The sequence below is a fragment of the Protomyctophum parallelum genome, assembly GCF_964188405.1.
Source record: "Protomyctophum parallelum genome assembly, chromosome: 9".
Lineage (NCBI taxonomy): Eukaryota > Metazoa > Chordata > Actinopteri > Myctophiformes > Myctophidae > Protomyctophum > Protomyctophum parallelum.
In genome coordinates, this window is record NC_139706.1 from 41,654,520 (window position 1) to 41,667,897 (window position 13,378).

General features: G+C 43.1%; 1 protein-coding gene across 1 annotated transcript; it reads left to right on the top strand.

Moving 5' to 3' along the window:
- Nucleotides 1-7,219: 7,219 nt before the first annotated feature.
- Nucleotides 7,220-11,289, top strand: LOC310864161 (saxitoxin and tetrodotoxin-binding protein 1-like). Its single transcript, XM_083772742.1, has 6 exons — nt 7,220-7,485; nt 7,744-7,883; nt 8,208-8,287; nt 8,423-8,551; nt 10,749-10,847; nt 11,100-11,289. Exons 1-6 carry the CDS (start codon nt 7,360-7,362, stop codon nt 11,177-11,179), a joined length of 654 nt encoding a protein of 217 aa, XP_083628868.1. The 5' UTR covers nt 7,220-7,359; the 3' UTR covers nt 11,180-11,289.
- The last annotated feature ends 2,089 nt before the right edge of the window (nt 11,290-13,378 follow it).

A 13,378-nucleotide genomic window follows, 5' to 3' on the forward strand; every position in this document is an offset into this window, starting at 1 on the left:
CCATAGACACATGAAAGGCTGGAAAAATACAAAAATTGTGGCACTCCATCTTTAAGCACTGTACATTGGCGTGGGGTGTCGACATTTATTGCATATGTAAAATCAAAGTCTTTGATCAACCCGTCTGTTTTCTTCATGTCAACAAACTCCTTTGTTATACAGATAGGCTAGCCACCGGAATTCGGCTCACACACACACACACACACACACACACACACACACACACACACACACACACACACACACACACACACACACACACACACACACACACACACACACACACACACACAGACCTTTTTTGAGTGGTGCAACCACTCCTACAACCAGCATGCAATGTCCGTGTACCTGTACCTGGCCATGAGCACGAGTATATGACTTATTAGTACCAGTAGGGGGCGCCAGAAACAGAGAGAGGGATAGTGGCTGCTCTGTTGCCTGCTAATGAGAGAGAGAGAGAGAGGGGGGGATTGCACCACTCAGTTCACACTGGTGTGATTTTTTCTTTTTAAGTTTACATTTTTAATTTAAGTTTTTCTACTGTGTGTGTGCGTGCGCGTGTGTGTGCGTGTGCGCTCGTGCGTGCGTTCGTGTGTGTGTGCGTGTGTGTGTGCATGCGTGTGTGTGTTTTTTGTGTGTGATAAAGCTGCGCCCTCTGGAGGCGGGCGGTTGGTGTTACAGCGTGACACACTCACAGACAGACAGACATGTTGGTTACTGCTGGGTTACATAGTTTAATGCTCACTGGCGTTCGCAAACAGTAAGGTTTGAGGAGGTTGTGTGCACGCATCCGCCTGGGTGACGGCAGACTGCTGGGCTGGCGCTTTGGCATGGGGGGGTATGGAACAACATATGGAATTAATTCTGTACTGTACCATATATGGAGCGTGTCTTGAGTGTACAGGGTTTGATGAGGTCAGACATTTCCATTTTTTTGGTAACGTGTTTTCGTTCGTTTGCAACATTATTTTGTTGGTTAAATCATTGTGTTTTGTTATGGCTCCGCTCCGCGTTGCAGTGTGGTCTGGGTGCTGGGAGACTTCCCCGGTGCACGTGTCATAGCTTAGGAGGCAGTCAATCATGACTAGGTCGCTAATAAAAACGGGTCAGTTGTACCTGACAAATAGTGTTTCAAAACCAAAGAAAATCTTTCTGATGGCACAAAGTGGAAGAAAGTATTCAATTGCAGGCAAGTCAGAGCCGACTTTGAAAGTGAAATCATGAAATGTGTTGACATCTGCTCAACATGCTGTTTCTCTTGGGCAGAAACCTCTTATTTCCATATTTTTCGACCACGGTCGAGACCATGGACCTCACAATGCCACAATGTCCTTCATTGCCATCCCCAGTTCCTGCTTACTGATGCATGTGTCCCGACTCCCTAGCGATGACATCAGGGAACGACAGTTTTTTACCTTTGAGGCAGTGTTCCAGAGAAGAAGGGAAGATATAACCTCATTGTCTGCTCTTTAGCAGTGGCCAGCAAACTGTGTTATTCTGGATGCATGTCATTGCATTGCAGGCTGACCAAGTGACCAGGCCATCCCCCTCCTAGTTTGCAAGTCCTTTTGGGAAGAAGATATATAAATCAACACCCCTACTTGATGATACTAGAGCATCACACAAAAGCATCAAAAGTAGCAGATCTAGGCATTCGAAACGCGGCAAGAAAGACGCGATTTGAGCTTATAGATTTGCTACTTTTGCTATTTTCTATGTGCATCCTGAAAAGTAACGTTCATGTCCAGGTTTCCACCCGACAGAGACAATATACAGAGCTATAGATAGAGAGCAGCTCTACTATAGAGTAGGTACAATTATTCTCCAGATCCCTATAGAGTTTGAGCTATTTTTTATTAGTTCCGTGCTGCTGTTATTTTCCAAAAAAAACCTATGCATTAAATTGATATGCACTAAAACTGTGGTGCACATCTACAGAATGCTCATACTGTATGTACAATTAATTTACAAATGTGTTATCATGCTCTGCAGCTGCCGCTGGGGAAGGCATATCTCAGTTCATAACGCATAATATATTAGAAATCAAGTGGCTTATTTCAATTTTACATTGCTTTTATTTGCATACACTGCTCCTATACCAATCTGCAGTATTTGCATCTTTGCCATGGTTGAAATGAATCCTGATCTTTGTTGATCATGCAAATGTCAGTCCGAGGTCATCTGAACAACTGGAGTAATGCATATGCACTATGAGAGGTTGTGGCTGGTTCCTCTTAACCCTGTCTGATGATAAACTGCAGAGAGGTTGGAAACGTCACGGCCATGGTGTAAACTAAAGGAACCTAAATATAAACTTTTTAAGCTTTGGACCTTCCTTACCTTTCTTCGTGGATTCTGAAATCAGCCCGGCACCTGTTTTTTAGTGAGTGGATGTAGGCCTACTAAACATGCTTTATTGTTATTTTTTCCTCTTAACAGTGGTGGAAAGTAACTATATATATAAGTACTTTTATTTACTCAAGTACTGGTGTTGAGGTATTTGTACTTTTCTTGAGTATTTCCAATACTTTTACTTCTACTCCACTACATCTCAGAGGCAAATATTGTACTTTTACCCCACTACAATTATTTGAAAGCTTAATAATTTGATTATTCTTATTACAAAACATACATTACGCATTATAGCCCTATATACATTTCCGCCATTTGAAAATGGCTGATCTACAACCTCAGAATGTGTCACGATGCAATGCAGTGTGTGATTGTAGATTTGTATACATTTGAAAACTTGAAATGGGACATTCTTTATAATGAGTACTTTTGATTTTGGTACAGTTTAATTTCCAGACTTTTACTTACAAAGTATTTCCACTTTGTAATATTGACAGTTTTACGTAATTAATATGACTACATGATTGATTGATTGATTGTTGGTTGGTAGGGTGTTCCATATTTTGGTGGCATATGAGCGAAATAAAATTTGTCCTTTGTTTGTGCCGAATCTGGGTAGGGATGTGTAAATGTGTCCAAAATGAAAATCGATTTGTATCATTCAATATTAACGATTAATCGATTAATCGAATTTGGGGGGGGGGGGGGGGGTTTATAATTCTTTTTTTTTTTTTTTTTATGAACCCTACAAATAAAAAAAAATCTTCCCTAAGTCAAAAAAGTTTGGGAACCCCTGATGTAGTTGATTAATAATAATTGTAACTCTTGAGAGTTAATAAGGGTCCATTTCTTCATCTTTTAAATGAGGACCACTGGTGGTTCCTGGACCACTGTTGATCCAATTGATCACCATAGCAACCCCAGCCTAGGCCTGATTAGGTAAATTCCCAACACCTGCTAAATCCTCCAAACCTGTATCTTGATTGGAATCAATCTCCACTCACACTCCTCTCTCAGTCATGCAGCTACACAGACACATCCCAGGCACACTTTGGTAGGCCTATAGCCCTGATCTGTTTGGATGACAATATTGCCTTTCCAACAGATTTTCATAAAATAAAAAATAAACGATTATCGATTATTAATTTTCATAATCGATTTCGGGTCCTATCAACGATAATCGATTAATCGGACCCATCCCTAAATCTGGGTTGCACACAGTTTGTTGAACTCCCTCTGGTGTTGTGGGTGTGGACTTTGTTGACATTAAGGAAGTATTTAGACAGGTACATGGGTAGAATCTTGTGGACCAGACCCATTGCAAGATGCTGTACTACTGTCAACCTTAAGCCATTCCAGCCTGTCAAAATGGGCAGGGGTGAGGTGGGTTCTGGGAGCCTGACCAGTTTGTTTTGGGATATTACATGAATTAGGAACAGTAAAGACCCTAGTATGCTTCCTTGTGGAATGCCACAGCTCACAGGGAGGGGCTGGCCGGCTGGGGCAGTGTTCCGTTCACCTCCACCATCTGTTCTCTCCCCTCCAGGTAGGATTGCATCCAGCTCACTGAAGTACAACCAATTGCTTTTACTTTATTAACCAGTATGGAGTGGTTCACAGTGTCACAATCCTTAGAAGGTCCAGCATGACCATGCCAGTATCCACCTTGTGTTTGATGTGGTTGTTCAAATAGAGGAGGCATGTGTCAGTGGAGTGGGATGTTCTGAAGCCAGATTGGAATTTGTACATAGTTGTTTAGTGGCAAGACACTTTTCAACATGTCCATAGACAATTTTTACCATCACTTACGAGATGGAGCTAAGAATAGAAATAGGGCAGTAGTTGCCAGGGTCTAATTGGCTCCCTTTCTTCTACAGGGGGGTTACGATCTTGGGGGACCTGTCCCTGTTTGATGAAGAGGTTTATTATGTGTGTAATGATTGGAGCTATAGAGAAGGCTGAGTCTCTGAGAAATATGGAGGGAATATTGTCATGGCCAGTGGCCTTGTTGGGTTGGAGGGCACTCAGTTTCTTAAGTACTTCATCAGTTGTTACCATTACAGTTTAAAATCGTCTTTACAAACACCTATGATTTTTGTTTTCCTCTGCTTTATCATTGCTAAAGTTTATTTTAGCGGATTGGCAGTAATATTGTTTCTTACCTTGTTTCGTTGTGTTTTTAGGTTGTCCAGCTGAGCTTGGAGATCACTGTCAAAGCGCTTGGGAGGCTTTGACTTGCATTTTAGAAATTCAGAGCATCTTTTGTCTCTGGCTTTCATTGCCGTCAGTATATCCGACTTTTGACCCTGAAATTTGGTTTTGAAGCCAAGCCATGTTTCTTCGACAAGTGTGCTCTAAAGCTCATCGGACCAATCCAGACTCTTCAATTCTTGGTTAAGGTCCTCACTAGAGCAGGTTTTGAGGTCCCTAGATATGACTATTTTGTGACAGCCGGTCTTTAGTTGTTCACCACTGCAGTTGGTGGAGAAGGAATAAATAAGACGTGCTGACTGTGCAGTGCCCTACTGGAAACAGTACAGAGCCAAGTAGGTTGCAACTAGAAGGTGTATTTATTGAACAGTGAACACCTGTTGCTCTTCATACATATGTCTCCACTCTCCTGATCTTAACTGGCAGCAGCCTTTTATACTCAGGTGACCTGGACTGTACCATTCAAATGGGGGTGTTTCTACAACATGCAATACATGCATTTATACATAACTAAACAATACATACATAACCCACACATGGGGATCCCACTAGTCCTATACTCGTTCCCGGATTCCTGGTTGGGCTTCTCTCTGCCTCCTCAATATATACTGTAGCTCTCTTTGTTGTGCAATGCATGGCTCAGTTACCATATGTCACTCTCATTGCAAGATGGAGACATTGAGATGTCTTGATGACGCAAGGTCCTTTCAACATTAGTTGTCAAGTTAATTTTGGGAAAGGTCATTTTGTGTACATATGCACTTGATGATCAAGGAATTGTGAATGAATGATTTGAGTGAGTGGAACATTCAAACATTATGACATAGTAAATCCAAAGGCAGAGTGTGATCTGTGGCGATGACACTCAATCCAGCTGAATGGAATCAAGTATTTATGGTACATGGGTATCCCATGGGACTGAGTCTCTGAGTCTGTAGGGAAACAAGTCAATGGAATGTGTACTTCCTTGTATATGAACATGAAGGCCAGTGGTGCCTGGAATTGGACAGTTCCCAGTAAGAGTGTGTACGTTTGTGCACACAATTCTGCCAGCATTGACAGTGTGTGTGTATCACTTGATGCTGTGACTGCTGTCTCAGTCAGAAAATACCATATTGAACATTCTTGAGGGTCAATAGGTCAGCAGACCCCTCTGCAGGGCTATAACTGTACGGCTCCTTCACAGAGATCACTTAACATGTTCATTAGCTCATCCAATGCTGTATGTGCCTTTTTACCCCTCGTCTACTACACAAGACTCTGATGAAACTGTTTTACAGTGCCTACATCGAGTCCGTCATTTATTTCTCGATTATCTGTTGGTATGGTAATCTCTGCATCAGAGACAAGAATTCCCTAGGGAAAATTGTAAAAGTGGCCTCTAAAATTATTGGCTCACAAATGAACAGCCTAGACCAGAACTTTAAGAAACAGGTACTTAACAAAGCCCTGTGTATCCGATCCGATGCTGCTCACCCACTACACGGAGAGTACATCCTTCTCCCATCCGGCCTTCGCTTGCGAGCCCCCTGTGCCACAAAAAACAGGCACAAACATTCCTTTGTCTCTATTTGCACACTAAATGCTGCTGTGGGTAGCACTTTTTACTTTTTACTGTATTATCTCGTGCCTATGTCTATGCACATGCACTTTTTTATGACCTATCGCAGCACTTTAACGCTTGCACTTTAATGGTTATGTGCACCTTTGTACTTTGGTATCTGCTATGTGAACTGTTTGTTTATTTGTAATGTTTCTTTGTTTAATGTACTGTCTATGCTGACCCAATTTGCCCTTCAGGGACCCTAAATAAACTTGAACCTTGATATAATCAATAAATCAAAACTAGATTAAAATGGTAGGGAGGGACTAGTGGAGAAGAGATCCATGTGTTGACATGTGTTCTGTGCTGTCAAGAGAAGCCAGGGATGCTCGACAGTAAATAAATAAACAAACTAGCTGCCAAACTGAAACAGAAACAACAGTCCAGTAGTAAAACAGTCCAGTACAGTGGCTCATTATGATGACCAAGCGTTCCAGGGGGTCGTTGGGGCTGTCTCAGTGCCCAACCATGTTGCTGCATCTGCTGCTATTTTAGCTGCCATGCACTTCATTGATTGTAAACTGGAAGTTTGTTCAACTAAGTTAATAGGCTGAAGTTATACTGTATCATAGCTTGTGTGTTTTAATGTGTAGGCTACTTGAGTACAGTACATGGTGGGTGGTGGGACTACCAGAGAACTATAGAGATTCAGTAGAACTAAGAACAGTGTGCATGCTTGCGTAAGTGTGTGTGTGTGTGTGTGTGTGCAAGCGTGTGTGTACATGTGTGCGTGTTCTTTTTGTGGCTTGATTGACAGTGGCACACTGAAAGCCGCTGGCCAGGGGGCGGGACTTTGTTTTTGTGCTGTTATGTAAAAGAGGAGCATCAATCATGCTGGCTGACTTAACAACAGCCACACTGTTGTGCAATCGTCCTGGGAGAGGGGGGGGGGGGGTGTGTGTGTGTGTGTGTGTGTGTGCGCGTGTGCGTGTGTGTGTGTGTGTGTGTGTGTGTGTGTGTGTGTGTGTGTGTGTGTTAGTGTGTGTGTGTGTGTGTGTGTGTGTGTGGTTGAGTCGTGGCCCGGCCCACTGTTGCACAATCTCTCCTCCTCTCCCAACTTTTGGTCAGTGGCGTAGAGTTGCCTATAACTGTTCTGACATTAGCTCCACCGGTGCCAGTGTGTCTGTTTGTATCTGTGACCTTATATTGCAACTACTATCAGTTTGTCTTTGTGTCTGTGTGTGTGAGAGACCATGGCTGCTGCATGGCTGGTTGCGGTTGCCACCCTGCTTGCCCTCCATGCCACGCTGGGTGCCACCCAGTCCCAGGACCACTGCAAGAATCTGTTGAAACCCCTGGTGTTGGACAACAATAGCCCCGTGAGTACTGATGATGATGATGATGATGATGATGATACAAATGATGAAACAAAATAAAAGCTACTATAATCTACAAGCTCACAGTCGCAGTGCAGCTATTTTCAGCATGCAACCGAGTGTGAAATTCATGTAGTTAGCTAGTTGAACAATAAAAAAAAATGAAAAAAAAATAGGGATAATTAGGGATAAGGGGTCCTTTGACTCCAACTGAATCAAAATGTGCTGTCAAAATGAACAGTGGTGTTTGTGTGGGTGCAGATCTTCGGTAAATGGGTGCTGAATGTCGCAGCGTCGGACCAGCCCAATCTGACCATTGAGTTTGACATGCTGAAGAGCTCCTGGATAGAACTGGCTGCATCTGCTGGCAGAGTTCTGACACTCCGCTATGCCGACCGGCTGTGAGACACGCACGCACGCACATACGCACGCACGCACATACGCACGCACGCACATACGCACGCACATACGCACGCACGCACATACACGCACGCACGCACGCACACACACACACACACACACACACACACACACACACACACACACACACGTGTGTATTGACATTTAACCGAGGCTACCAAAGTTTACATTTGTAACCAAGCTGTATAAATTAAAACATTGTCATTATCGTGAGCGTATTATTTAACACAATAAACGAAAATCACTCATTCATCTTTGTCTTATTAGGATATCATTTAATAATCATTTACATGTGTTGTTTGTAGGAAGCAGGATAACAACGAGGACAAGTGTGTGCAGGGTGTGGCCCACGGAAGTTTCTGCGAAACCTCCAGTCACACCACATGTATGTAGCCTACTGTCTAATACAATGCTATAATTTACTAATATACTGTAAAATATAGTATAAACCTCCAATCACTACACGTGTGTGTTAATGTGTATTGTCTAGAGTTAATCTCATGTTGGTGTGTGTCCACAGTCAACATCAACGGCCAGACATCCAACCACGAGGGGACGTACTACGAGACGTGTGCTGATTGCATGCTGTCACTGTCCACCAACCTGCTGCCTGACGGACAGCCCAAGAGACGCTTCATGTTCTTCTGGAGTGAGTGCGGCACACCTCTATATGATTAGGATTATAGATGACTAGAATTTCGCCGTCCTAGAGTTACGTTGCAGCGCAATATGGGAAGAAGGAAATTGCAGGATTTGACGGACAGATGTTTCGGTCGTTTTCTGCTCAGGTGTGGAAACTGTGAGAGTGTTTCCACACCTGAGCGGAAAACGGCCGACAGCTACGGACAGAAGAAGCTGTCCGCAGCTTATTTTCTGAGTTTTTAGACAGCTGGTGGATAGAAAAGAAGCTCCACCTCCGCGGCTGACTGCCGCGACGGACAGATTTCCAGAAACGCTCACGGGTGGAGCTTAATTTCCATCCACCAGCTGTCTAAAAACTTGGAAAAGAAGCTGCGGACAGCCGAGAACGTCCGCGGCACTTTAGTAAGTGTGGCAGCACCTTGTCCGTGTGTGTGAGTGTTTGCGTGCGGGGGTGTGGGTGCTTGGGGCGATAGTGTTTGTAGTAAAGACATGCATTGCCGGCGTGAGTGTTGAAGGGAGGCGACTTTGGTGGCAGTGCAATGACCATTGTTCCGTGGGTGGTGTTGAGGCTCTGCGTTCGGCGCGACATGAGGAGATAGCAGCCGAACGAAGCGGAGGGTAAGTGTGTGACGTCACTGACGTGTGAGTGTAGTGTGTAGGACGGCGTTGCAGTAGTGAGTAGGGCGGTCTCGGCATGACGTAGCTGTTGACTTTGGGTCCCTTGTCCTGGGCACTTGGGTACAACTTTACAAGTATGATGATGGAGAGACCGAGGGACGCTACCTGTTCCTCTGGACTCTGGAGTGAGTGAGGTACACCCATATATGATGGAGAGACAGAGGGACGCTACCTGTTCCTCTGGACTGGAGTGAGTGAGGTACACCTCTCGATTAATATATGATGGAGAGACAGAGGTACCTGTTCCTCTGGACTGGAGTGAGTGAGGTACACCTCTAGATTAATATATGATGGAGTGACAGAGGGACGCTACCTGTTCCTCTGGAGTGAGTGAGGTACACCTCTAGATTAATATATGATGGAGTGACAGAGGGACGCTACCTGTTCCTCTGGAGTGAGTGAGGTACACCTCTAGATTAATATATGATGGAGTGACAGAGGGACGCTACCTGTTCCTCTGGAGTGAGTGAGGTACACCTCTAGATTAATATATGATGGAGTGACAGAGGGACGCTACCTGTTCCTCTGGAGTGAGTGAGGTACACCTCTAGATTAATATATGATGGAGTGACAGAGGGACGCTACCTGTTCCTCTGGAGTGAGTGAGGTACACCTCTAGATTAATATATGATGGAGAGACAGAGGGACGCTACCTGTTCCTCTGGACTGGAGTGAGTGAGGTACACCTCTAGATTAATATATGATGGAGAGACAGAGGTACCTGTTCCTCTGGACTGGAGTGAGTGAGGTACACCTCTAGATTAATATATGATGGAGAGACAGAGGGACGCTACCTGTTCCTCTGGAGTGAGTGAGGTACACCTCTAGATTAATATATGATGGAGAGACAGAAGGACGCTACCTGTTCCTCTGGAGTGGAATGAGTGAGGTACACCTCTAGATTAATATATGATGGAGAGACAGAAGGACGCTACCTGTTACCAGTAAGATGCCCTGAGGGCAAGAAGCTAAAATAACAGGTCTGGAATTATTAATTATTAAAAAAATAAAGAAATTATTGACATTTTCGGGCCAGGTAGGGTGTAAAATGTGTGCTAATTAGTAGGGCCAGGCGGGGCCTTGGACCCGCCCAGTTACGGCCCAGGTAGGGCCGGGCAGCTGCAGGTATCAGTCAAAAGGGAGACATCGAAGATGAAGGACGGGTGGGGATGAATCAACATACAGAATGTCAGAACAGGTCAGCTCCATATATGGAGATCTAAGTGTTTGAGGTTATCGGTCAGATGCCGGCCGGCTCCATATACGCAGATCTAAGTTATGATCCACTCTTTTGTATGAGGACAGTGTCGTGATCTTCATATATGGAGACGGCCATATATGGAGCGGGTTACGATTCACGAGGCGTGACTGACAGACTTCATGTCAGACTGACTGACATGAAGTGTGACTGACATGAAATGCAATTTGTCATTGATTAAGTTTATAGATGAATATGATGGAGAGACCAAGGGATGCTACCTAAATCTCTCTCTCTTCTTCCTCCTCCTCTCTTCGATTCTTTGCAGCACGAACAGGACAACTAGATGCCTCTTTGCTGGAGAGGTTTAAGCAACAAGCCGAGTGTCTGAATATGCATCCTGAATATCACATTGGAGGGGTCTCAGGTCAGACTCAATATACATTTGGCGTAACATTTAATGGATACCCGGAAACACATTTTTGCTCAAGATATAAATGTATTTAATTTTAATTATTATTTTAGATGTGTGACACACCTTTACATTAAATTACAAAAAAAAAACATGAAACATTTATTTATTTAAGTATTTGACTATTGTGAACGTTTATTTGCTAAATAGTTTTTTGTTTCACTGTTATTTATTTTTTATTTAATTCTAAATGTATATATTTTTTAGACTTGTGTCCGGATGAAAGGGCGGCAGCACAGACAACGGAGAACCCAGAGACCACGCCCACCAAGCCGACTAATCAATAAGCCATTTTTTACTATCATGAAATTTTACTTTTCCTTAGTTTTGGATCATTCGTTGGGCTCTGTGATGGTGTCCCTCCTTTCAAACAAAAAGGAAAATAAATGTGAACATTTTTTTTTTGTCCTGTCTTATTTCTTTCTTCTTAAATGTGCTACTCAAACGAGCTGTCTTTGTTTTGTTTTTCTTCTTCTTTATTTTGTGCACTGGACTACAAAACCAAGAAGTAGCTACTTCCAGCCAAAACATATTTATTTTTAGCTCTTTATTTGTGTCTAAAAATATGTATTGTCTTTATTGTCGGGTGGAAACCTTTGGGTCCCCCATTCATATGATAATTTGCGCAATATACACAGCATAACATTTGGGAAGGCTTTGGACATCCCATCCACGCAGTGGTGGAAAGTATAACATTTACTCAAGTGCAAGAGGTACTTTTACTTTGAGTGTTTCCAATTATTTTACTTCTACTGCACTATTAATGTGCTTTTACTACTGTAGTTCATTGGTTCTCAAAGTGGGGTTGGGAGACCCTCAGGGGTCCTTGAGGGTGTTCCAGGGGGTCCCCAGGTAAATGATTTTAAAATATAAATTGGGGTCTCAGATATAGAAATGCTATTAAATGGGGGTCTCAGATATAGAAATGCTATTAAATGGGGGTCCGTAAACTAATGCATGTGATGTCAAACTGAGGGTCCTTGAAATTATACGGGTTGAGAATCACTGCTACCTGTAGAGTCGTAAAATTCTTGTAAAATGGTGTAAAAATGGTGTAAAAATCTTCTTTTGTGTTGTCCCTGGCATACCTCTTCAAATGGGGGGCGGGCTAATATGTGTCAATTTGGGGGTCATTAAAAAGTTTGAGAACCACTGCTGTAGTCGACCGGGGTCTCCCATGGCTCTGGGTCCGCTAGTATAGTAGAGATATTACACGAGAGGGTTTCTCTATCGTCATTAACCCATTCTGACCTGAGATCAGATTAATAAAATGTCTATTACATCCTGACTGTTTCATTATTAACCCATTCTGACCTGAGATCAGATTAAAAAAATGTCAGTCGATTTTTCAAAAATAGCAGACCTACAAGCTCGTAGCGCGCCACTCGGTGGCGCGCTATGAGCTTGTAGATCTGCTATTTTTCAATAGCTAAAGCATAATATGATGCCAACACCAACATGGGTGCCCGTTCAGAATGGGTTAATGGATGTCACTGGTTGCCCAGGGAGTTCAGTTTGTACATTCATCAAAGACGCGATAATAATCCATTTCTAATGGATGAAGCCTTGGCCTGGAAGAGAGTCAATAGTGTTTCAACCCTCAACCACTACACACTCTCCAGTTGGCGGGTGAGACAATACCATAGTATCATATATCATATCTCATCTCATATCATCTCATATCCTAAGTGCACAGCACAGGCAGATGGACATTATAATGCCTTGCCTACAAGCATTCATCCCTGGAAAGCAAACATTTCTCATGCATTTTTTAGAGTCAACTGTTATCATGCCAGGATGCACTTGAGAGAGCCTATCTGCTCTTTGTGAGAGGCTATCTGCATGTCTTTAAAGTCAGATATTACAAAGTAAAATGAGTGCACGGATATACCCCTCAGAGATCGTTTACCTGCATTAAGGGGCGAGAATGCAATGTTTATGCTGGAGCAGGCATTGCAATCCAGCCAAAAAAAGGATGGATAGCCTCGGTCCAAAGCTTATTTAACACTTGATGTCATGCGCCTACCTAATTTGTGCGGGTGGGAGAAGTCATTTGGAAAATGAAAAAGTCCCTTGGAGTGATGCGTGCAATCTAATCGCCTGCGATACAATACGGTCTGCAGATTATCCCGCTGTCAGCCGGTTGTGTCTGGGTAATATGTAACACTGCTGTTAGGAGGGAGGCCTATATAATATGCAAGCAAGGCTATCTGTGTGAGAAACACAATGTGAACTTTTGCTATTTGTACCCATAAGCCGAACAAAAATAAGTTTTATTCATATGTACCTGTAGATGTGACAATAAAACACAACCTTGATCCTTGAGAAACAACATCTCATTTGTACTTTTGTATTTAATACAAAAATGTGATTTAATGTCATTGATGATATTGATTGATCAATAGCTAACTATAGATTGACACACCTGCTATAAGTTGCAGACAGAAGCTCATTTTCGAGCTTGCAGATCTGCTACTTAATGCTTT

What these genes read in the sequence shown, in the direction of transcription:
- LOC310864161 (XM_083772742.1), top strand. Translation starts at nt 7,360, where the DNA reads ATGGCTGCTGCATGGCTGGTTGCGGTTGCCACCCTGCTTGCCCTCCAT. An exon ending in CTCCGCTATGCCGACCGGCT is followed by an intron (nt 7,884 to 8,207) that starts GTGAGACACGCA and finishes TGTTGTTTGTAG; the next exon opens with GAAGCAGGATAACAACGAGG. An exon ending in AACCTCCAGTCACACCACAT is followed by an intron (nt 8,288 to 8,422) that starts GTATGTAGCCTA and finishes GTGTGTCCACAG; the next exon opens with TCAACATCAACGGCCAGACA.